Below are 25,483 nucleotides of genomic sequence, written 5' to 3' on the forward strand. Positions count from 1 at the left end.
ACTTACTAAAATACCCTTAAGTATACAATAGAAATTAAAAAATTTCAGATATTATGAAATTTTCGAAAACAGTATTTTTTTTCTCTGAAATTCTCTTACTGAAAATTTCCAATAATTATTTTTCATTTCCGAAAGTTAGTCTAATTCGAAAATTTGAAAATCTGATAGTTTTTCTTAACATGAAATTTCATTTTTAGAAAATTTTCGATATTGAAGTATAACTATCGGAAATTTAAAATTTCCGTTTGAAACTCTCAGAAATTTCAAAATTTGAACTTTCTGGTTGAAACACCTGAAAATTTCATTCGTTTTTGAAAATTTATCATACAAGTTTTTTTCTTTTAATTTTAAAATTTAAAATTTGCGGTAGAATAAAATTAACTATCGAAAATTTGACACAAATTTCGAATAGAATAAATGTAACTACCGGAAATTTCAATGTATAAAATTTTCGTTAGTATAAATAATGTACTAAAAATCTGTTGGAGACATTTCCGGTAGACAATTCATTTTACCAGAAATTTCATGGCTTGAAATTTCCCGTACACCATTTTATCCCACACGCCTTGATATTCTCGGTACACAAATTATACCACCCAGAAATTGTAAGTAGTGTTAATTTGTGTACCGGATATTTGAGAGAAATAATTTAATTATCGACAATTTTAGTGAGGGGATAAGATTTTGGTGAATTTTTTTTTAAACTATAATCTATATTTTGAATTATTTTTTTTAAATTGACACTCTTTTAAAACTCATGGAGTAATAATATTTAAACTAATGAAAAATAAAATATAGGGTTTTAGATTCCGCTATACAATTATATTTTGTTTTATTGAAAAAGCAAAATTAAGTGGTTATGGTTTACAATAATTTTAAACAAAATTATATAGTTTGAATCGTCATTTCTAATTTATTGCTTTTTAGTATACTGTATACTTTGTATAAGTGGTTATGGTTTACAATATAAGTGGTGTGAATCATTTTCAACAATACTTAAATTTGATGGTTGTCTAAACAAAATTCTTAAATAACTTTATTTAGAAATAGTCACGGGATTGTTAAAAAATAGCAATGCCATTACGAATGTATCAATTTTCTGACGAAATGTGATCAAACTATTGTCTACAAATGTGATAAGAATCTAATTTGTATATTCTAATGTATTAAGACAATGTAAGAGAAAAATAATTTTTTTTATAAATGATAAAATATTTGTTTCATGTATGATTTATCATATAAAATATTATTATTATAACATAATTTCTGTCAAAATTTTATCTAAAAAATAATTAAAAAAAATACTCTATTTATGAAATATATATTTATTTTTAACTTAATTGATTCATAAAAAATAAATTTTAAACTAGTTGAGAAAATTTCAGTAGTAAATGGACCATCCCAATAAAATAATAGAAAACAAAATTGGTCATTTTTACCATTTCAGTAGAACCAAAAATGAAATATTATCTTTAAAATAAACCTTTTTCAAAGTTTACAATTTGAAGAGTGATTTGTTGATAAGAGCCAAAAAACATAAGTTCAACTATTTAAAATAGAGTACGCCACAAGTTAGTGACTATAAGTTCTACAATGGAAAGAGTAAAAAATAACATAAAAAATGAAGTTCTAAAAGTGTATATTTCACTTGCATGTTGCAACTGAAACACAGTCCTTATGAACATATGGAGCTTGGAAGTTGCATTCTAGTTTGTGGACTTTTATATCAATTGTAATTGTTTCGGCTATTTAAACAAATTATTCAAAAACTGCAAAGAGAGTAAAGCAAAAAAATAAAAATACACCATTTAGAAACATGATTCTGCAAACAAAAATATATTCAAGTTAAATTTTTTTTTTTTACTCATGACAAATATTTAATTGATCACTCGGTTATATAAACAATGCTGAATAACAACAACAACAACAACAATAATAATAATAATAATAATAATAATAATAATAATAATAATAATAATAATTATAACTATCCTACCAATCCTTTAAAAAAAACTATTACTGAAAATTTTATTCATAAGTTTAATAAATAAACAAAAAATAAAATAATAAATATAAAAAACAAATAATAACAACTATATTTCTACTCATAAAAATATTATATTAGTTTAAATACATTTATTAAATAAAATATTTATTTTATTATGTTAGAGTTTATACAAAAAAAATATAAGTTATTTCTTATTTAAAACATATTAAAAAAATAATTTTAATATTCAATAATTTAAACATGAAAAACACAATAAATTATATATTTATTATTATAAATTTTAAAAAATAAAACTATATTTTATTTAAATATAATGTATTTTTTTTGGTAAAAATCAATCTCAACAAATGATTTAGAAACCCTATCGCCGATTGAGTGTGAATCCGGAGATGCCACTGGTGAGAGGGGATATGCTGCCGCCACTTTGCACGGAGAATAGCCACCACAGCGACATCGCAGAGAACTTGCTGCGACGTAGACCGCCTACTATCGCAGTGGAATCTGTACGTGTATTCGGCGGTGCTACAGAAGAGAGGGAAAATTATGCCGCCACTTTGCAGGGAGGATAGCCACCACAGCGGCGGAGCGTAGAATTCTGTTAAGGCGTGGTAGACATTGGAAAATTGGAAACAAATTTGGGGAAAACTGATAAGCTCTTCATTATGATGAAGTTAGTTTAGTTAGTTAAATTCAGTTATATAACCGTTATGTTGATTTCAGTTACTTAATTTTTCATTATTCTGTACACAAATACATTTCATTAACTTTTTTTATCTCAACACTAATTCTCACTAAGATCATGTTTTTTAAGTGTCTTAAGAAAATAGTTTGTGCTTGCACAGGCAAACATTTGGATGACATTGATGAATTTAATAAAGATCCTCTTGGGTGGTCGAGGGAACTGTTTCCGCATCAATGTGGTAAATTCTCCATGGCTGCTGTTCATGCGAATGGCGATATGGAGGATCACAGTCAGCTTGAAGTTGGCCATAATGAACTCTTCGTTGGAATTTATGATGGCCATAGAGGCAACATTGCTTCAGAGTTCATCAGTAATAACCTCTTTCATGATCTACTTAGTGAGTCTTCTTTTAACTTTCTTTCTTCTTTGCATGCTTGTGATTCCCTTCTGTCTTATTGTAGTTCGCATCTAACTTTGATTCATTCTTTTTAAGGAGTGTGGATTGAATTGAAACACACAACAATTTAAGGAGTGGGAAATGTTATCTTAATTTAAAACAATAAATAAAATAATCTTACCTAAAGTTCTTGTGTATGTGGTGGTAGAAATATGGATGATAATAACATTTGGGGGAGAAATCCATTTCACACGGGTACATTTTTTTATTACCCCATACCCCATACATTTTTTGATTAAAATAAGAACTTGATTTTCCCTCCTCCTTTTTAAAAAAAAGGTGGGTGTATCGGCTATTTTATATTGTTATGGTTTTATGGTTTATGAAATTCGAAATTATTTGGTTTCATTTTCTTAAAACTCAGTTTTAGTTTTTGGGTCTAAATTGATGGGTATGGGTTAATTTAGTTTTTGACCTGCAATATTTTTGCACAAACTTAGCTCTCTGCTTTTTTAGCTTTCCTAATGTTATATTGTTATGTGTAGCATTGTTTTAAGAAATAATGGAAGTTTACGGTTACAGGGTATATTGAGGAGAATGATAAAAATATTTCTGAAGATATTCTGAGGACAGTTGTTGCTGAAACCGAGGAAAAGTTTATGCTTGAGGTTGAAGAGGGTTATCAACAACAGCCAGAGCTAGGTATAGTTGGTTCAAGTTGTCTAATTTGTGTTATATGGAAAGGGACATTATATATCGCCAACCTTGGAGACTCCCGTGCTGTAATGGGTTCTGTGGGGGGTCCGTTGAATAGGTTCCGTGTTCAACAGTTGGTCAGAGACCACAACGCTCGTAATGAGGATATTAGACTAGAACTCGTGAATTTGCATCCAGATGATCCGAATATTGTGACCTATAATTTTGACGCATGGCGTGTTAAAGGCATAAGCGAGGTAAGCAGAGGTATAGGACACGCGTATTGGAAGCGGGAAGCGTTCACTTTAAACTCATCGTTCCAAGTCCCAGAGTCCGAACGTGTGCCTTCTCCTTTTAACCAACCATTGCTATCAGCAGAACCTGAGATATATTCAAGAGTCTTAAACGACAATGATAAATTCATTATATTTGGATCTGGTGGACTTTGGAAATTGTTGACAAATGAGCAAGCTGCTAAAATTGTTAAGAACAATCCACGTGAAGTATGGCTTGCTCTTTCTAGCTACTTGTTCTTCCTTTTACTATTATCTTTGCTAGCTATCTCCGGTTTTGTTTATTTATGGTATAGTATGGTGAGTTTTTGTTGCAGGGAATTGCATCAAGGGTTGTGAAGATTGCTCTAGAGATTGCAGCTGGAAGAAGGAATAAAAGCTATAGTGAGCTTAGGAAGATTCCTAAGGGATATGGTGTTAGTAAGAGGCCTAGTATTTCTGATGAAGGAACTAGGCGGGAATATCATGATGATATCACTGTGATAGTTGTATTCTTGGACAAAAAGCCAATTTGGAATCCGAATGATATCCCTCTTGAAGGAAGAATTGTTTCTTGCAGAGCCTTCTCTAAGCTTGAATTATCAGATTTTAGATCTCTCAGAGTCACACATCAAGCATTTGGAATCTGTATGTTTTCTAGAGTAATAGTTTTATTTTCATTATTCGTATAATCTTGATGTTTATTTGCCTCTTAATTTGTTTTTAAATCACAAAGATTGATTGAATGGGGTTTGAGGTAATGGTGAACTAATAAAACAAGTTATAATTAGATGGGTAATTAAGCACTTTTTCAATAATAGTGCTGCAACACAGAACATGAGCGCTTTCTTACTGTTTTCGGTCCATTACTTTCTTGCAGATCTCTAGAGTTTTCATGGATTAACATAAGCATCTGGAAAAATTACAAGCTATGAAAGTTCCTGGTCAGATGAAAGCAAACCTCACGCTATGTATATTGCACTATTGGTTTAATATTCAACTATTAAGTACTTTTTTCTTTTCACTGATTTTATTCTTTTTTACTTCCAAGTATCAATTAAAATGTATTTTTTTGGCTCCGTTTGCTTAAAAATTAGTACAAACTGGTCTTGTCATGCCACATCTGAAACATGAGAAGTGTATGTTAAATCTCTATCATCAAACAAAAACCACATAAGAAGGTTAAGTTGAGTAGAACTCAATTGATTTTGTGGCCGAAGATTGAAATATGAGGTCGGTTTGCATTGATTTAGAAGCTAGTTTACAACTTATGAAAATAGTTTACAATTTATATAAAAATAATTTGACTTTATTTTATTTTATGTTGCAAAAATAATATATACACTAGTGGTTATGCTATAAGTTGTTAAATAAATTGTTTATTCAAACAATATTTAAGTGCTGGGTTGTTTTATGGTGGATTCATGCTTAATGTCGGCCGTAAAGTTATACTTTTTTGTATCTAAGTTATTTTCACTGCATGAATGCTTTGGGACGTAAGAAATGGAATTATTCACCAAGTGAAATGATAGGGTCAGTCCAAAAATGAAATAAATACAATAGATTTAGAAAAGGTGACATCACATGCCACATGTTTAAGATTTGAAGTGATTTTTCATTTTTTGTTTTGGAAAATAAAATGTCTTCTACCATGATTACGTGCATATTTATGCGAGATGAAATTTGATTTTAAATAAATTAATTTTGTAGAATTAATTTTGATTAAAAATAAAATGAGTATAACATGATTTATGTTTAAATATAATAAACAAAAATTATTTTATAAATTTATGTTGTTTTGATAGTTTAAATTAAAATTGTTTTTGAATGTATAATTACCAAAATAGTTTTTTTTTTAATCAATCACATTAGATTTAACTGTTTGTTTTTTCACCATATAATATATTTTAAATCAAATCATCAAAATTGGGCTTGCAAACTCACAGTCAACAAAATTGAGAAACACTGTAAAAAATAAAATTCAAATCAGAGAGAAAGGAGGGAACTATTTGAATCGATTCTCACCACCATGGAAGCTACAATACCAGTTTTGGATATGAATTGCTTTTGATAGGAGAAACAACTTGAAAAATAAAAACTCAAAACACTTGTTTTTTCGATAGACTAGCGTTTCACATATGCTAACTCACGTAGCATCTACTACTATCAAGTAGTACAAATTAAGATTTGGATTCTCAGTTTTGTCATTGTCTCTCTTCTACCTCGACTTGCTTATTACTCTCAACATCTCCATAAAGGTGTTTTTAAAGTTTTTTACACATTAAAAAATCTAATAATTAAACAAAAGAAAAAAAAATTATTTTAATTAAACTAATCATCTTAATTATTGATGAGATTTTTATTATTATTAATATAAAATACAATAATATTTTGTAACTCGTGCACACAATGATTATTGAAGTGTAGTATATATATAAAAAATGTAATAATTCGACAATATTTTGAATAAAGTGAATCTCATATTGAAACGGAGGAATAGTTTGTTACATTTTAATCGAAAGTTAGTTATTCTTGTTTAGAAGGGGGAATGCCTTTTGTTTGTAGGAAACTTGTTCATTGTGAATAAAACATGGTTCCCAGTTTGCTTGATTTCGATGTGTGGAGCAATTTTGAAACCCTATCAACGATGAGTGTGAGTTCGGAGATGCCACTGGAGAGAGGGGAGATGCTGCCGCCACAGCGGCGGCGCGGAAAACGTGCTGCAACGTAGAACGCCGTCTATGGCGATGGAATCCGTCCACATTGGAAATATGGTAACGAATTTGGGGAAAACCGATAAGCTCTTCTTCATATCAAAATCTCTCTTACTCATTCATTTGCAATTATTCATTTCAAAATGAAGTTAGTTTACTTAGTTAAATTCAGTTATATACCTGTTAGTTTAGTTAGTTATATCCTTGCTTGTCATGTTCTGTTTTCAGTTACTTCATTTTCATTTTATCATTACTATATATAATACACCAAATAGATAGCATACTTATTATTTACATTTATTCATCTTCCATATTCACATTTTTATCTCACTTCAGCCTTTTCTCTAGTCACCCTTTCTTCTCTTCAAGAAGTGAAACCACAAAATCATGTTTAAGCGGCTTAAAAATATAGTTAGTAAGCGCAAAAGCGAATATTTTGTTGACATTAATGAATTTGATGAAGATCCTCTTGGGTGGTCTAGGGAACTTTGTGAGCATCAATTAGGTGAATTCTCCATGGCTGCGGTTCAGGCCAATGGCAATATGGAGGATCGATGCCAGCTTGAGGTTGGCACTAAAGCACTCTTCGTTGGAATTTACGATGGTCATAAAGGCGACATCACGTCAAACATCATGAGTAATACCCTCTTCCAGGATCTATTGTGTGAGTCTTCTTTTAAGTTTCTGCTATCATTTTCTATGTTCTTTGTTTCTTTCTTGTCTGCATGCTTGTGTGTTATGCTTTGTCATGTTTACACCTTATTGCAGTTCTCTTCTAACTTTGATTAATTCTTTGAAGGAGTGTGGATAGAATTGAAACAATTTATTTAAAGGAATTATGTATTGATTGACTGTACATCCTAGAATTGATGAGATAGGAAATGTTAGCTTAATTAAAAAGGATAAAGAAATCAAGAAAATAATCTTATTAAAAGTTCTTGTGTATGTGGTGGTAGAAATATGAATGATGATAATATTCGGGGGAGAAATCCATTTCCCACAAATAAATATTTTACATTACCCCATACATCTTTTAGTTTTTTGAGTATAGTTATTTTAGTATGAGTTAACATACATAAATATCTAACCTGCAATAATTTTGCACAAACTTAGCTCTCTGCTTTTTTAACTTTCCTAATGTTATATTATGTGTAGCATGGGTTTAAGAAATAATGGAAGTTTACGGTTACAGGGTATATTAATGAGAATGGCACCAATATGTCTGAAGATATTCTGAAGACAGTTGTTGCTGAAACCGAGGGAGAGTTCATGCTTGATGTTGAAGAGGGTTATCAACAACAGCCAGAGCTAGGTATAGTTGGTTCGAGTTGTCTATTTTGTATTATATGGAAAGGGAGACTATATATCGCCAACCTTGGAGACTCCCGTGCTGTAATGGGTTCTGTAGGAGGTCCATTTAATAGATTATGTGTTCGACAGTTGGTCAGAGATCACAATGCTCGCAATGAGGATATTAGACTAGAACTCATGAATTTGCATCGAGATGATCCGAATATTGTGACCTTTAATTTTAACGCATGGCATGTTAAAGGCATAAGCGAGGTAAGCAGATGTATAGGACACGCATATTTGAAGCGGGAACCTTTCATTTTAAGCTCACCATTCCAAGCCCCAGAGTCCGAACGCGTGCCTTCTCCTTTTACCCGACCATTGCTATCCGCAGAACCTGCGATACATTCGAGAGTCTTAAATAACAGTGATAAATTCATTATATTTGGATCCGGTGGACTTTGGAAACTATTGACAAATAAGCAAGCTGCTAAAATTGTTAAGACCAATCCACGAGATGTATGATCTTGTTCTTTCTAGCTACTTGTTTTTCTCTTATTATTTACCTTTGCTAGCTAGCTCTTGGTTTTTTCTATTTATGGTATGGTGTGGTGGGTTTTTGATGCAGGGAATTGCAAAAAGACTTGTGAGGATTGCTCTAGAGATTGCAGCAAGAAGAAGGAATATAAGTTATACTGAGCTTAGAGGGATTCCTAAGGGACGTGGTGTTAGTAGGGCGCCTAGTGTTTCTGTTGAAGGAACTAGGCGTGAATATCATGATGATATCACTGTGATAGTTGTATTCTTCGACAAAGAGCCAAATCGGAATCAGACTGCAACACCAGCAATCATCTCGGTGCCAGGGGTCAATTCCTTCAGAGGCTTCTCTGACACGATTCAACCATCAAGTTTTATGTATTTCGACGCACCTGAAATCGCCGCCTATGAAGTAATATACTAGAGTTTTCATGTGTTGGAAAAGGGTGTTCAATTAGTAATAGCATATGTATTATTGCATACACACATTATTGCTTAGTAAAAGCTCTGGTTAGTGCTAAGGTTGCAATCCAAATAAAAGTTACGACAGAAAAATCCTTCAATTTCCTATTTAATTCATAAAGTATAAGAAAATAATAAACAATTCTTTGAATATACTAAACTTAGCCTTCTATCAAGTTTCTAATATATGAAAATTTACTTTATTAAAAGATTTTGGATTTTTCTCTTTACAGATCAAATGTATTTTATGAGCTTCTATTTTTAAAAGCCGTTGATCGTCATTAGAGTTTTATACGTTTGAATTCAAAAGATGGCATATCCGAGTATGGACTGAACTACTAACGTTAATGTTAAAGGCTATAAAAGTTTACGCCACTTTCAATGGATTGTATCAATTCATTCTGTTTTTTTACCAATACATAATTATATACTTTCTCCAACTCAAAATTAACTTACAATAATTATCTCTTTTTAAAAAAACAAATCTCAAACATTATCCTAGTGTTTTGGAATGGGACATTAAATGGGTATTATAAAAAAGAATATAAAGTTCAATCCATACTATTGACATTTTTTTTCTTCATAATGCTCATATTGAATGTTCCCGTAATTATTAACACATGAGCTATGATTACAAGTCTATTTTATTATTTTTATTAATATCTGTTTAAAAACGGAAAAGTCAAAGATAAAAGGATAAAAGAAGGATTTTTCAATATCTTTATAAATATTATTTATTTATCTGTCAAATATCATTATGATGTTAAATATTTTAATATATGTGTTCGAATTTGATATCTCACCGTTGTAGTAAACTTATGATAGTAATTATTATTTCTTTTATAGACTAAAAAAATATTCTTGAAAAAACAGAAACCTCATAGGACCTAGGACCAAGCCAACTACAATTTAGCTTTATATACAATACAATTTTATAATATAAGATTGAAAAGAAAAAAAAAAACTCAAAATATTTCACACATAATTTTTTCCCGCAAATACAGTCGCAAAAACCTATCACTAATATATAGCATGAGATTGAGTGGGCTGAATATTTGAAGGAATTCGGACCATTTTTATTGCTCCACCAAATATGCTTGACATACTTCATTTTCATCTGCCCCTCAAAGCATCAATTATCAAAAGTCACTATGTATTATTATTAAATTGAAGAAAAATGAATCTTGTCAAGATGATTCTCATTTGGCAATTGTGTTTACTTTTGCACGAGAGCCTCCAACCTACAAAACCAAGCTTCAAATTTACCGCAAATTTGATGGATTAATAAAAACTCATTAGACAACCTAATAATTAAAAGTGGGAATAGATCAAGCTAATCGATAGAGACCTACAATATAGTTTATGCTAGGTCTATATCAAATCAATTTTTTTTTAAACGGGTAAAGTCAAAACTTAAAAAAAAATATATTTAATTAAAAAGATTAGACTTCAAACAACATAATATATTGTACTACTACTGTAATTAGAATATTAAATTTTGATCTTCTTGTTAGATATTGAACTTTTAGTAATTTAATCATATTAATCTTCTTTAGTTTTTTACATATTTAAATATATAAATATAAAATAATATTAAAGTAGGATGTCATATTCCTTAAAATGTCATGTTAAATATAAATAAATAAAAAACTTAATTTCATTGACATGTTAACTCATTAGTCTATTTAAAGATATGTTTGATTATTTATTCAAAAATACTAAAATGAAATAAGTTTTTAAGTAGGCTAACTTATTATAACAATATGTCTACTGAAATTCTGAAGCAAGTTATTGTTGACACTGAGGCAGGGTTTATTGAGTTTGCCAGAAACAATTATCAGCAACATCGTAATCCAGTGATAAGTGTAGTTAGTTCGGGTTGTCTAATTTGTGTTATATGGAAAGATACACTGTTTGTCGCCAACGTCGGAGACTCCCGTGTTATACTTGGTTCTCATAAGGGTAAGTTTAAAAGATTGCATATTGACCAAGTGGTCAGAGATCACAATTGTCAAAATTGGGATATTCAAAATGAAATCATCGAATCACATCCGAATGATCATCGTAGACTGGTTGAAGTTAATGGAAAATGGCGTGTTAGAGGCTTATCAGAGGTTTGGTTTGGTTCTGTTTTGCTTTCCTTTCAGTTTACCTTTTGATTGACTGGTATAATAAGTAACCATCCAACATACATTGCTGAGCTTTATTTATATCAATGTGCCTATTTCTATGATATGATCATATACTTCATTCCTATGATTCACTTCTAAGTTATTCATTGTATTTTAGTCTCTCTATCTGTAATTAATGTGATTGTGGTGTGCTGATTGGGTTTGACAGATCAGCAGATGTATAGGAAATGCGTATATGAAGAACAAGGAGCCATTTACTGATGCGAGTAATTTCGAAGCCCCGTTAGGGCACCGTGTGTCACTAGATTTCGAAGAACCCTTTCTATCAGCAGAACCAGAGGTTTATTCAAGAGTCTTAAAAGATACTGAAAAATTCATTATATTTGGATCTGGTGGATTTTGGAAAAAGATTACAATTAAGGAAGCAGCTTATATTGTTAACACCCGGCCACGAAATGTATGTATATTGTTCTTTCTAACTAGTTTTTCTTTACTAGGAGAACCAGAAGTTTGTTTGTTTGTTTGTTTGTGGTCTGCAATGGTGTGTTTTTGGTGCAGGGAATCGCAAAAAGACTTGTGATGCTTGCTCAAGCGGTTGCGGCTCTCGAAAGGCGAAAAAGATATAATGACATATTGCAGGCTCCTAAGTCAAGTCATGTTAGTGGGAGACGTGTTGTTGCTGATGATGGAAGTAGGACGGATTTTCACGACGATATGACTGTGATTGTTGTATATTTAGACAAAATGCCGAATGGGGGTGTGAGGCCACAGATTAGGTCCTATAGAGGCCATTCTAACACAGTTCGATCATCAGATTTTAGAAATCTCGATGATATGTGAAACTTGCTGAGATTATTCCAAACAAGTACAGCTAGAAAATAAGATACCATAGTGGGATCATTCACTCAGTTTTGTTCTATTGTTCCATCAAATTTTAGTATGTGTCCAAGAGTTTCCGTGACACCATGTCTAAAAGTATATAGAGGCAAACTTGGTTGCTTCTGCCTTATTTTTCGATATGCAGGTTTAAAATCATTTCTGTTACACTGCACACCGTTTTATAGCACCCAATTATAGTTTATCTGAAAATGTTGGAAAAATTACCTGATTAATTAAAAATAGAGTAAGTAATTCAATCTGTTCATACAAACATCCATGTATAAGTATATTTGCAAACAAAACAATAATTCAGGAAATGTATCGAGTTGGCATATGAATTGTAGGGTTTCATATATTATCAAGACAGAAGATTGGAAAGTGATAGCAATGACTTTTTGGTTTCATAGATTTATAAATCAAACACATACCACTATGGTCAATCAGAAAACTTAATGAAAAGATTTGTTGAGTCAAACAAACCAGATCCGTAACAATACACATCTCTACAACAAAATGAGGGGAAAACTGAATCTTACATATCTTGCTAGCCTTCATGCTCTTATCCCAACATATCAAGAAAGGAAAACACAGAGAAACGTGATAAAAGAAATGGTAAAAGAATAGGAAATGGAAGTTCCTCAACCACTAGATGGTATTTATGTAGTACAAAGTATATATTGTAATTTCCTTGGTTCAGCTCTCAGTGCTCCATGATTTGAACTTAGAAGCATTTCCTGTGTACTATTGATGGGCCAGATTCATCATATTCTGCCTTTGCAATCCACATCTGCACAAGGAAAAGTAAACATATCAGAAAGGAACACATTAGAAATGACACAACTAAGCCTCAGTAATACACATTTGTCATTTCCTCCTACTTTTTATAACTTGTACTTATTGTTTAAATGAAATTTCCTGATTTATTTTGTGAATTATATCATTTAAAAATCCAACAACTTCATACCTGTTGGAAAGTGCTGAGAGATGCCAAAATGGAGCCTCCAATCCAGACACTGTATTTCCTCTCTGGTGGTGCTACAACCTTGATTTTCATGCTGCTGGGTGCCAATGCTGTAATCTCTTTGCTCATTCTATCAGCAATTCCGGGGAACATAGTAGAACCACCACTCAAGACAATGTTACCATACAGATCCTTCCTAATGTCGACATCACACTTCATGATGGAGTTAAATGTTGTCTCGTGGATACCAGGAGATTCCATCCCTATCATGGATGGCTGGAATAAAACTTCGGGGCAGCGGAACCTTTCGGCGCCGATTGTGATCACCTGCCCATCAGGTAGCTCATAAGTCTTCTCAACAGCTGAGCTGATCTTAGCAGTTTCCAACTCCTGCTCATAATCAAGAGCAATATAGGCTAATTTCTCCTTCACGTCCCTCACAATTTCACGCTCTGCAGATGTGGTGAAAGTGTAGCCACGCTCTGTTAAAATCTTCATCAGTGCATCGGTGAGATCACGCCCTGCAAGATCCAAACGCAAGATCGCATGTGGCAGGGCATAACCCTCATAAATTGGAACAGTGTGACTAACACCATCTCCAGAGTCCAGAACAATACCTACAAAAATCATAGAAAACCACATCAACTCAATTCAATCTCAAGGCATATTTATTTACCATGACGTGACTACCCCTTCAAATCATATTCATCATTCATTGCACAAAACTGCAACCGAAATGAACAAGAACAACACTCTGTTTGGATAAACAACTTATTTAAACACTTTACAAATATTTATCATATAAGTGTTTTTGTATAAGATATTTCTATAACAAATGATAAAATAAAGTCAAACTATTTTCATAAGCTATCCTGAAAAGGTTATGAGAAAATAAGTTGAAAAAACTTATGGACATGTTATAAACTGCTTCCTTAAGCTCTCACATAGAGTTTAAAAAATGTTTATATTATTAAATAAACTGAAATACACGAGACTTAGAATAGATCAATATATATTTATAGATGCAACAAGATTGAAGATGAAAGAAAGAATTTACCAGTTGTACGGCCACTGGCATAAAGGGAAAGCACGGCTTGAATGGCAACATACATAGCAGGAGTATTGAAAGTCTCAAACATGATCTGAGTCATTTTCTCCCGATTAGCCTTAGGATTAAGAGGAGCTTCAGTGAGAAGAACAGGGTGTTCTTCAGGAGCAACACGAAGTTCATTGTAGAAAGTGTGATGCCAGATCTTCTCCATGTCATCCCAATTACTAACAATTCCATGCTCAATTGGATATTTCAGTGTCAAAATACCTCTCTTTGACTGTGCTTCATCACCAACATATGCATCTTTTTGTCCCATACCTACCATTACCCCTGTGTGACGTGGACGACCTACAATGCTAGGGAACACTGCTCTTGGTGCATCATCTCCTGCAAAACCAGCCTAAAACAACAACAATAACATCAATTGAAGTTTCTATCGATCTCATTAACACCAACACTTCTCATCAAAGGACTGTAAACCGACATCAATTATTATATTCGTGTGCTAATTATAATCTGTCTCTGCATTTTGTAGGAATAACTAATTTCTAATTTTATACAATGAAAGATATTAAATTGAAGGAAAACGTTTAAGAGATCGATTGATTGATAATGATTGATACCTTGACCATTCCGGTTCCGTTATCACAGACCAAAGGTTGAATATCTTCAGATTCTGCCATTGTTGATTGTAATTGATTTGCTGCATAGACACACGGAAAATGAAAATGAAAATGAAAATGAAAATGAGAAATTGAGATAATAAACAATGAAGTGATGTGAGAGATTGAGAGGGGTACCTGAACTACGAAATGAAGAAGGAATGTTCGAGAGAGTGTTGTTTTCTATGTGTGTTAAGTTAGTACCCGCGTCTGTGGTTTTTAAAAAGGGAAACACTCGTAAATGCAAATTCGGGTCAAATTAATTCTAAATTGCTAATGCTTCAATCCTAACCGTCTGTTGCGAATATCTCATCTACGGGCCATGTTTCTTGTTGGAAATAGCTGGCAATGTTGCTCTTTTACTTGCTTTCCAGTTCCGCACTACACATCATCATCTCTTCTTTTTCCCTCTTATCTCCCAAATTAATTACCCTATTTATTTATTATTAATTAGCTCTCTACTTTGGTTTAAGGGATTATTACTATCTCCTTTATTTGGAATGTTTTCTATTCCAAATTTTGTGGTTGCATTTTTTAGTTTGTTCAATCTTTAACACCTTTAACTATTAGTAAAAAGTTATATATCTTTTTGTCAAAATAATTATATATATAAAAAAAGGAAATGTGACAATTACTTTAAAATACGTTAACTTAATTGGTAATGTCAATATTATTAGAGTAAATAATATATTTTGTTTTGGGTTCAAATTTAGAATATTGTAATTTTGTGTAAGTTTTTTTTTACTATTTTATCTACAAATAGAATAAAAATTCAAAAATAAAAATATTCATTTGAAAATGTATAAGAGTTTAATTTTTAATTATTTACTCAACTGAACTAATCATATTTTTACACATAATTAATCAGATATCTTTTGCGTGTGTACAAAATGTGATTGTTTATGTATCATTAATGCATTATACATATTTAAAAGACTAAATTACCCTTGAGAGTGGTAGTAACCTTTTTATATGAATTATTGAATATCAGTCTTACTTTTTAAAGAATAATATATATTTTAATTTTTCAAAAATATAAATAAAATTATTTCAATTTGTAATAATACTAAAGTTAAAACATACTCCTTCTATTTCAAAATATAATAAAAACTATCATAAAAATTGATATATTTAATTAGTTCAAAATTAAAACAAAATATATCTATTTTATTAACTCATTTTATTTATATTTCATTCAGAATTACATCCACTTGAACTTTTATTAAATAAAATTAGAACATGATATGGATGAGTGGATCTGTGCTTCTATTTAAAAGCAAAATGTTACTTCAACATTGTGACATACGTACGAGAACTTGTATGGTGTTTTATAAATATCAACATCAACATAATATTGTAGTAATTGAGCTGGATCTAATGAAAAGCGATAGGCAACATAGGAAAAAGGAAAAAAGACCCCACCAGAAAAAAGTTCGGAGGGTAGTTATTTGAGAGAAGCAGCTTTTCTTCATCTTGAGGTGTGTAATTTTCACTCCAACTTTTTGGTGGCCGATGGGGTAGGAGTGGAAGTAATCATACATGGGACGGTGCAAAAAGCGATAGTGCGTGCCATTACCAACTCAGCATTCAGTTTGCAACTGTCGAAAGAACATGTTGGGCTGTTTTGTTTGATGCGGTAGAATCCACTTACACTTGATCTTCTCCTCTACTCTTTTTGTCCCCACGATTGGATTACTTATTGACCGATTCAAGACCTCTAGCAGATCCAACGGTTGATGAGCACTTCCTTTGCCATGTCCATAAGACGTGCATCGGATAACTACCAACCGGGCATACAACATGGTTTCGCATTTAGGACAATCTTTGTCCCCCGTTGACCACACTCCTTTTTTTGGCCATGTGTTAAACAAATAATCACCTTCTCAACTTGGGGGTTCAAACATCTTTTTAGTGTTTGTTTGATTTTCGATAGATTGTTAAAACTACGTTTCAATGTAATTTTATTAATTTTATTTTAAAATTAAACATATATTTATTATAAATCGTACAATTTTTCTAAATTTTAAAGAAAGTAACAAGAAAACAATAAAACGTAATGAAAAATACTTTTACTGTTTGAGAAGTTAAAACTTATTTTTCTTTTTGTTTAATTTGATTGTGTAGATATAAGTATCTTCATGAAAACGGTATATTGATATAGATTTTAATGAAGAGAATACAATGACAATATTCATGGTTGAACTCAAAGTGATGAAAATCATTTTCAATTAAAGTGTAATTGTAAAAATATCCACGGACTACAATGATTATTTTTTTCATTTGCGTCTAAATGGTCTCATAGTTACATATTATTTTATTAGTAAATTAGCATGAATTGATTCGTGACAACTCCATTTTAAGTTATTTTATTGACAAAAAGTTAAAGATTTTTCTATTGACTTTTCATTCCTAGTTCATACATACAGGTAATCTAACCATTTCAACTCATACAACTTAGGAGATACATTGGAAATCACATGAATTTTCTTAACATCTAGAACATACTTTTGATGAGCCATATATTATCAACATTTTGTTCCAAAAGTTGGTTCCAGCGATAAGAATCATCAACAACAATTCCATCAAAATACTAAAATTAAAGTACATTAAAAAGTGGTGCAAAACATTTGGTTTTCAAGTTAAAATTGCACTAAATCTAAGTAGGTGAGAATCATCCTTATCTGATTGATGGCTTTGCTTGCTCACTTTATATGTATACTATTTCAATGGTAGATTTTTGAGTGATTTCGGAAGGGCTTAAATTGGTTAGTGGGAGGGGCTTTAAAGTGATTGATGTTGTTTTTTTTTATACTATCGCTACAAAAAATTAAATACCATACTATCACCAATTTTAAATTAAGTACTAATATATCATTGTTTTTAAATTTCATTTTTTTAAAGGTGAAAAGTTGTAATGTTTAGGACCTTTGAAAAATCATTTATACATTCCAACTTCTCATTTTTTTTTAAAAAAAAAAATTCAAAACAATGATATATTGGTACTTAAAACCTTATAAGGCAATTTTAGATTTTTAAAAAGAGATAAGGGTAATTATATTATTTTCTCTCATTATAAAATTAAGTTAAATGTTTTTAAATTTTGTGACATATTTCTCTCTCATCCATCGCGAGTCGAATGTAATAAATTACTATTTTTAGTTTTTCATTTCTAAACAAAAATAATTTTTTTAACAAATGATTTTTTAAAAATACAAACAAACAAAAAAAATCTAATATTTCAAATTTTGCTTCATTAACTTTATTGGCTGTTAAAAATTGTACTGTCTTTCAAAGGGAGCTTAGTTTATTTTTTTTATATATAAATAAAAATATTCACACAATATTAATTCAAGGATAAAAATAAAAGAGATTAATTAATGTTTCTTTTAAGATATGATGAGATCAAAGTAATAATAATAAATTATAATTTTGATTGTTTTCTTTTATCGATCAACGAAATTGATTTTTCAATTATATTTTAATTAATCTCTTAAATTTTTGAATAAAAAATAATGAGTATTTTAAATAGTATTACATATAATTCTATAGTATAAAATCACTTAAATATATTAATTATTTATATATAATTAATTAAATTACTAATATAAAAAAATTATGAAGTTAAAAGTTAAATTTTTATAATATTTTATTTTAATAATGTTAATTATTTTACAGTATTGTATTACAATGACACATTATTTAAAGTATTTTATATTATTATTTTTTAGTTAAATAATAAAAATAGTAATTAAAATTATCGACTTTTAAAATAAAATAATATATTTTATGAATTAATAAAAATAGAAGACTAAAACTGCAATTAAAAGAAAAAATAATAATTCTAAAGTATTTTGAAATAAAATTAAAATAATTCATTGGTAAAACATTTGGAACAGTAGTAGCTAAAAAAAAGGTGCGTTTTCTACCTAAGAATTTTGGAAGGAAATTCCAATCAGAGTAGAACTGTAGAAGAAAAAGAAGAAGAAGAAGAAGAAGAAGAAGAAGAAGAAGAAGAAGAAGAAGAAGAAGAAGAAGAAGAAGAAGAAGAAGAAGAAGAAGAAGAAGAAGAAGAAGAAGAAGAAGAAGAAGAAGAAGAAGATCAAAGTAATAATAATAAATTATAATTTTGATTGTTTTCTTTTATCGATCAACGAAATTGATTTTTCAATTATATTTTAATTAATCTCTTAAATTTTTGAATAAAAAATAATGAGTATTTTAAATAGTATTACATATAATTCTATAGTATAAAATCACTTAAATATATTAATTATTTATATATAATTAATTAAATTACTAATATAAAAAAATTATGAAGTTAAAAGTTAAATTTTTATAATATTTTATTTTAATAATGTTAATTATTTTACAGTATTGTATTACAATGACACATTATTTAAAGTATTTTATATTATTATTTTTTAGTTAAATAATAAAAATAGTAATTAAAATTATCGACTTTTAAAATAAAATAATATATTTTATGAATTAATAAAAATAGAAGACTAAAACTGCAATTAAAAGAAAAAATAATAATTCTAAAGTATTTTGAAATAAAATTAAAATAATTCATTGGTAAAACATTTGGAACAGTAGTAGCTAAAAAAAAGGTGCGTTTTCTACCTAAGAATTTTGGAAGGAAATTCCAATCAGAGTAGAACTGTAGAAGAAAAAGAAGAAGAAGAAGAAGAAGAAGAAGAAGAATGATGGTGAAAGCTATCCAGCTTCAGCTATGCGGGTTTGTTAGTCAACGCTGGACTCTAAAACCTCGAACCTCCCTTTCAATCTCATCACTATCGTCACTCTCCCAAATTTCACACCCTAACCCCTCTTTCAAACTCCTTCCAACCATCACCACCCCTCGCAGAACTCGATTCGCACCGTTTCGTGCTTCCTCATCGCTTCAATCTGCTGTGAGTTCGCAATTTTAATATTATTATGTTGTTGTTGTTGTTGACGAAATAGCATCATAATCTTTTAGTTTCAGATCTACATAGTCAATTATTGATGGTAATTGAAAATGTAGGGGAATGTTCGAAGTATCAAGTTTTGTCAATGGTGTGGTGGTTCAACGAAGCATGTTATACCCGATGGAGAAGAAAAGTTGAGAGCCATATGTACAGTTTGTGGGAGAATTGCCTATCAGAATCCCAAAATGGTAATTTCCTAAACATACCTCTCTTTAGCTTCTGGTTGGTTCAATTAACTACTAGTGTGAACTGTGAAGTAATAATTCATGTAAACTGTTTAAACTACTGGAGTTTCAGATGTGTGTTTGATGTGCAAGTAGAGTTAAAATAAGCATAGGTTGGCCTGAAAAGTATATGATTTATAGTTTGGCTTAAAAGACTTTTTAAATGACCTAATGTCTGGCAATTTTAGCTGAATAAGCTTTTAAATAAGTCTAAACCTAGCTTATTTAGTGTAAGTTAGTATGATCTAACTGATGCCTGATAGGCTGATACAGAGTAGTAGACCACAAGCACTTCGTAGGCTGTCCAACCTATTTTCATCCCTACTTGCAAGATAATCATGCAAATACTATATTACTCATTGCTGCACAATGACATTGATTTTGCTTGTTCTTTCATGTGTAGCATGTTAAAATATTTTACTGCTGATTTTGTAGATTCTGCTCATCTAAAATTTATACTTTAGATTTGGATTAGGATCTCAAAGTGCTATTATCAGCATAATGGAGGACATGCGTTTGTTGAAATTACTGTTTATTTCTCTTATCCAATACTATTTTTCTTTTACGAAAAAAAAAAGAATTTATTTGCAAGTGAAGTTTTCTCAAGGAGGTTTTGGCTCCTGTCGTATGTAGCTAAAGAGTTGAAGAGCCCTGTGGATAACCTAAACTTCAATCCAGGATCTGAGTTTTTTTTTTGTTGCATTGTGGTATACTATACCGAATACAACATATATAAAGTTATTTTAGACACAAGTCTTGCCTGTTATATTAAATGAAAATGCTATGCCTTTTGTTGGATTTTTAAAATGTATTAGAGTGGATATTGAGAAAAGGAAGTAGCAACCTATTGTTTCAAAGTTACCATCATGGCAGGGTTCAGGGAAGGGTTGGACCCATTGAGAAAAGGAAGCGTGATCTATGATTTTTTTCTCAGCCTTCATTGCATCAGCTTTAGGATTTTTTTAAATTAAAAAAATAAGATTAGAGTGTGATGCATGAATTTGATATTTGATACTGAGATGGATGTTGATTTTGGGTATCTGCATATAAAATGATTTAAATTGGCCTGCCTGGTGTCTGACGCAGTCTTTTTCTCGAAACACTTAATTATAATGCAATGCAACACAAATAAGGATTTGGAGGAGTATCTTATGTTTTTGCATGTATTTTCTGACTTGTTAGGAAAAGAACTCTGTGATAGTTGTATAGTGTTTTTCATAGCACTTATTCTTTTCATTCATTTTGTACAAGACTGTATGACTAATTACTTTGTCCCGAACATGGCATGATTTTGGTTGGCAAAGTAGGTAGTTGGTTGCCTCGTTGAACAAGATAACAAAATCCTCCTTTGCAAGAGGAATATTCAACCATCTCATGGTCTTTGGTACGAATCAATTTATATTAACTGTTAATTATCACTGTATATTCTGGTTATGTATAGATTAGGTTCCTTTATGAAACTATTAAGTTTATAACCTAAATGCTAATAAATTTATGATAATGATGAATATTGCGTCTCTTTTCGTCAGTGAGCTATGTTAATTTCATATTTTGGTATCAACAAGGACGCTTCCTGCTGGTTATTTGGAAATTGGAGAGTCAGCTGTGGAAGGTGCAATGAGGGAAACAAGGGAGGAAGCAAATGCAGATGTAGAAGTAATTTCTCCCTTTGCTCAACTGGATATTCCTTTAATTGGCCAAGTGAGGACTGAGGAAGAAACTTTGATTTATATTCGGTCATATGTTTCTTTTTGTTGTTATATTCTTGCCTAGGTTTTTAATCTTGACTATCACATGATTGAGGCAGACTTACATGATATTCTTAGCAAAGCTGAAGAAGCCCCATTTTTCACCTGGTCCAGAATCATCAGAATGCCAACTTTTTGCACTTGATGATATACCTTTTAATGCTCTATCCTTTTCATCAATGGTGGTTACCTTGAGTTTGGTATGTTTGACATATATGAACTTTCTGTCTGGTTATGTTATATGTTACCTACTCATATTGTGTCTCATGGCCACAGTATATTGAGGATATCAAGGCTGGCAAACCCAAATTTCATTATGGAACCATTAACAAAAGGTATACTTCTTCCTCAATACAGGATATTTTCCCTTAATATTATGTACAGTTTGGTTTGAGGGAAGGAAACTACGCAATCTAGTCCTATTTATAAGAGACAATTAGAAAATTTTGTCGGTCACAAATATATGAAACACGGTAATCGTTTTAATTGTAACTAAAAGGGTATTAATTATTGAAATTCCTTTTTCACCCCTAGTTTATTGTGAATTTTATTTTACTTAGAAATATATGTCCCTATGCAAGTTAGCATTAACAATTTCAAATGTGTTTCCTTTGCCTTTGTAATTTAGTCTTTTGTTTCTTATTTCTTACAAATAGGGAGTGGGATGGAGTATTTAAGTTTTGGAAAAAAATTAAAATACTTTCATTTAGTACTGAAATATATTAGCCCCCGGTCATTCAGATAGATCTCAACTAATTGGATTGGGTTGGCTACTTGGCAAAATAGATAATATTTAAATTAATTAGGACAAAAAAATAGGCTATCTCTATGTGTGTTTGGGATAGCAGCTGTCTCATTATGAAATCAATGTGTTTTCTTGTGAAGATTATCCTGTATGTTTAGAGATGCTACTTGCCTCCCCAAGGCTGCTTTTATCTGTGCTGTTGAATATTTCTGAAACTTTGCTACCTAGACTTCTTTTCCTACTCGTGTATGATTTTGTCTTGATATGTGTTGTTAGGCCGGGTACAAGTCCATCTGATATTCATGCCTACACATTGAATCATCACATGCACACATAAACCATGATAAACAGGTTAGTTCCCCATGCTATATTGCAATAATAATAATATGAATGATTAAAACGAGCTATTTATAATCATATACTTTTCGATTTGTCAGTATACGCCTAGTATCATGATATTTCCAAACATTTTGGTGGTTGCAGTTGAGTCTGGATATTTGAAGATTGTTATTAGAAGAAATTTAAATTCTGCAAGCCTGAAGGTGGCTGTATCTTCTACAAGAACTTGAGCATACCTGGCTTAAATTTACCCCTGTCAAAAGATAGACAGACTGTTTCGATTCAAGAAACAACCGTAACACATTAGATCACTTGTGCTTGATGCAATTCATGATGGCCATCAAATTCATCGAGGGTTCTTAGATTTATAGGCTGTTGCTATTGTAGAACAGTAGAAGACTGAGACTTGTTTTGTGGCATAATGGCATCACTGAAATTGTAAACATGAACATTCATCAAGATAAATGAAATTCTTTTTTGAATTTTTCCTATTTTCCATATCGAGGGCAAGGTCGGGTTTCCATCCCTAACTCCTGCTTAGGAGTAGATCCGGCTGAAGGGAGTACCCCAGTTGAACTGTAGTGAATATTTCACAAGTATAACACGATTATTATAAAAGAAAAAAAAACAAATGCAAGCTTGAATTTTGTTACTTTAGATTTTGTTTAGATTGATTGAGTAGGCTCACATGTGAAATCCATTCTATTAATTTTTTTCCATTTTTCTTCTCTCAATTTGGAGTGCAAGGGGATGAAATCCAATCTCTTCAAACTATTAATTACCAAATTGTCTATATATTTTTAAATCAGAACACTCAAAGTGTGTTATTATTTATTAGGTTTAATTTGTGATTTTAATTATCTTATTTTTTATGATTTATGAAATTGTTCTTATTTTAAAAGTCGATAATTTTAATCCCTTCTTTTTCAATTTTTTAACTAAAGAAAAACAATGTGATATGCTTTAAATAATGTGACATGATATAATGATAAAAAATAATTAACATCTATGAAATTAATATAAAATATCATAAAAATTTAACTTTTATCTTTAGAAAATTTTCATATTTGTAATTTAATCAATAACATGTAAATAATTAATACATTTAAATGAATTTATTTCATAAAATTATATGTCATGTAAAATATATCAAATCGTCATTTTTAATTCAAAAATTGGAATGAAGGGTCAAAAATGTTCTTGTCTGTGAAATACTTCATATTCTTTTACCTCCTCTGGATATCATGATAGTTGACGGAAGGAAGTCCACTTTTTAGTGTTACACCGGTTAAATAAAAAAATTGTTTATATAACTTATAAAATTTAAGTATTTTAACATTTTAATATATTTTTTAGGTAAAAAATAATATATTTTAATTCTATATAACAGTGTTTGTTTTATGGTTGCAATATATAATAGTGTTTTTATTAAGAGTTAAAAGGAAATGAAAAACAAGAATGTTATGACTGCCATCTAGCATAGACAAAATGTTTCGTGGACCCTCAAATTCATTCAAGTTCACTAAAGAGATCTTTAATCAATCAAACTTTTGGGACTCTTTTCTAACTCTAACCATCAGAATTATCGGATTAATACATCATAGTGAACTCAGACGACCGTCGTGAGTTAGTGTAATCCATATTCATCATATGGTAGAGACTAAAATTTTAACTAAACAAAATCATAAACCAACTAATCAAAAATGTTAGGGAAGTAAACACCCTTGAAGTTATTGCTGTTGACAATCATAATGGCATCACCATTGTTATTATACTAGGATGAAAGCAAATTCCTTTGCAATATAACCGATGTGGGACTTATGCTGCGCATATTTTTTACTATACTACGGGCTGTGTGTTACATGGGTTTTCCGAAACGGCGACGAATTAGTATTTTTGCGTGACAATAAAAACGGGCTGTATTTAGTATTCTCCTATGTTAAAAGAAGAGTTTTATACGGCTATTATTCAAGTAAATATTTCTTTTAAGAAAAAATAATATATTTTTCAATAATACCGTTCAAACAACATAAATAAGTGAAAATTTTAAAATCAAAGAACAGCTAAAAATAATATTATGACTCTCTTTAGTAAAATGAGCTGATAATTGTTAAATTAGTTGAGTATTTAATTAAAATAGCAATTTAATTAATTTTAAAATGTAAAATAAAAATGCATTTTTTTAATAAAAATTAGATAAATTTTATTAATTAATGTTTTAAATATTTTAGGCTAAATTACATTTGTGGTCCTTTAACTTAATTTCAGGTAACGTTTTAGTCCTTTATCTTTTTTTTTTTCCCGACTTGGTCCTTTATTTTAATTTTAAGTGACAATTTGATATTTTATGTTTTAAAATTTCAACAATGATATCCTTTTTTATACAAAAATTCAAAAAAAAATTCAATCAAAACTCATAAAATTAATTATATTCTTCAATATAATACAAATTTCATCAAATTCGTAACGCAAATCTTCAAATAAACTCATATTTTCATACTTTATTTGATATTTTTAGGAATAAAGGACTAAATCGGGAAGAAAAAAAAAATAAAGGACTAAAACGTTACCTGAAATTAAGTTAAATGACCACGAATGTAATTTAGCCAATATTTTAAAAGCAGTAGTTTTAAATTTACTTTTTTTTATTAATTTAAAGTTTATCATTTGATATATTTATTATTTATTTTAAATTAAAATAAATAAATTATTAT

General features: G+C 30.3%; 5 protein-coding genes and 1 non-coding gene across 11 annotated transcripts; 4 read left to right on the forward strand and 2 right to left on the reverse strand.

Moving 5' to 3' along the window:
• Positions 1-2,353: 2,353 nt before the first annotated feature.
• LOC101508524 (probable protein phosphatase 2C 43) lies at positions 2,354-5,252 on the forward strand. Of its 3 annotated transcripts, none has more exons than XM_073365765.1 (5): positions 2,354-2,678; positions 2,820-3,087; positions 3,670-4,286; positions 4,394-4,703; positions 4,936-5,252. In XM_073365765.1, exons 2-5 carry the CDS (start codon positions 2,940-2,942, stop codon positions 4,941-4,943), a joined length of 1,083 nt encoding a protein of 360 aa, XP_073221866.1. In that variant the 5' UTR covers positions 2,354-2,678; positions 2,820-2,939; the 3' UTR covers positions 4,944-5,252. The 3 variants fall into 3 exon arrangements, with proteins under 3 accessions (XP_073221866.1, XP_004493588.1, XP_073221865.1); XM_004493531.4 differs by having other exon boundaries at positions 2,851-3,087; XM_073365764.1 differs by having other exon boundaries at positions 2,354-3,087.
• Positions 5,253-6,521: 1,269 nt separating this feature from the next.
• LOC101508838 (probable protein phosphatase 2C 43) lies at positions 6,522-9,186 on the forward strand. 2 transcript variants are annotated; one of them, XM_004493532.4, is made up of 4 exons: positions 6,522-6,829; positions 7,252-7,433; positions 7,962-8,578; positions 8,688-9,186. In XM_004493532.4, the coding sequence occupies exons 2-4, from the start codon at positions 7,286-7,288 to the stop codon at positions 9,018-9,020; spliced, it is 1,098 nt and encodes a 365-aa protein (XP_004493589.2). In that variant the 5' UTR covers positions 6,522-6,829; positions 7,252-7,285; the 3' UTR covers positions 9,021-9,186. The 2 variants fall into 2 exon arrangements, with proteins under 2 accessions (XP_004493589.2, XP_073222008.1); XM_073365907.1 differs by lacking the exon at positions 6,522-6,829 and having other exon boundaries at positions 6,871-7,433.
• Positions 9,187-10,816: 1,630 nt separating this feature from the next.
• On the forward strand, positions 10,817-12,094 carry LOC101509382 (probable protein phosphatase 2C 68). Its single transcript, XM_004493534.4, has 3 exons — positions 10,817-11,172; positions 11,399-11,647; positions 11,749-12,094. Exons 1-3 carry the CDS (start codon positions 10,822-10,824, stop codon positions 12,028-12,030), a joined length of 882 nt encoding a protein of 293 aa, XP_004493591.1. The 5' UTR covers positions 10,817-10,821; the 3' UTR covers positions 12,031-12,094.
• Positions 12,095-12,448: 354 nt separating this feature from the next.
• Positions 12,449-15,022, reverse strand: ACTIN (actin-3). Its single transcript, XM_004493535.4, has 5 exons — positions 14,882-15,022; positions 14,705-14,784; positions 14,088-14,481; positions 13,034-13,647; positions 12,449-12,856 (listed from the first exon to the last, which is right to left on the reverse strand). The coding sequence occupies exons 2-5, from the start codon at positions 14,762-14,764 to the stop codon at positions 12,791-12,793; spliced, it is 1,134 nt and encodes a 377-aa protein (XP_004493592.1). The 5' UTR covers positions 14,765-14,784; positions 14,882-15,022; the 3' UTR covers positions 12,449-12,790.
• Positions 15,023-19,339: 4,317 nt separating this feature from the next.
• LOC101510027 (nudix hydrolase 23, chloroplastic) lies at positions 19,340-23,251 on the forward strand. Of its 3 annotated transcripts, none has more exons than XM_012713803.3 (8): positions 19,340-19,656; positions 19,770-19,901; positions 21,245-21,321; positions 21,503-21,593; positions 21,745-21,885; positions 21,962-22,020; positions 22,707-22,781; positions 22,914-23,251. In XM_012713803.3, exons 1-7 carry the CDS (start codon positions 19,447-19,449, stop codon positions 22,765-22,767), a joined length of 771 nt encoding a protein of 256 aa, XP_012569257.1. In that variant the 5' UTR covers positions 19,340-19,446; the 3' UTR covers positions 22,768-22,781; positions 22,914-23,251. The 3 variants fall into 3 exon arrangements, with proteins under 3 accessions (XP_012569257.1, XP_012569256.1, XP_004493593.1); XM_012713802.3 differs by having other exon boundaries at positions 19,342-19,656; positions 21,503-21,638; positions 22,868-23,251; XM_004493536.4 differs by having other exon boundaries at positions 19,343-19,656; positions 21,503-21,638.
• A 1,089-nt stretch (positions 23,252-24,340) lies between these two features.
• LOC113785942 (small nucleolar RNA Z161/Z228) lies at positions 24,341-24,426 on the reverse strand. The gene has a single exon (XR_003472123.1). It is a non-coding gene; the product is annotated as a small nucleolar RNA Z161/Z228 (small nucleolar RNA).
• Positions 24,427-25,483: the final 1,057 nt, after the last annotated feature.

Source organism: Cicer arietinum, chromosome 3, assembly GCF_000331145.2.
Source record: "Cicer arietinum cultivar CDC Frontier isolate Library 1 chromosome 3, Cicar.CDCFrontier_v2.0, whole genome shotgun sequence".
NCBI lineage: Eukaryota > Viridiplantae > Streptophyta > Magnoliopsida > Fabales > Fabaceae > Cicer > Cicer arietinum.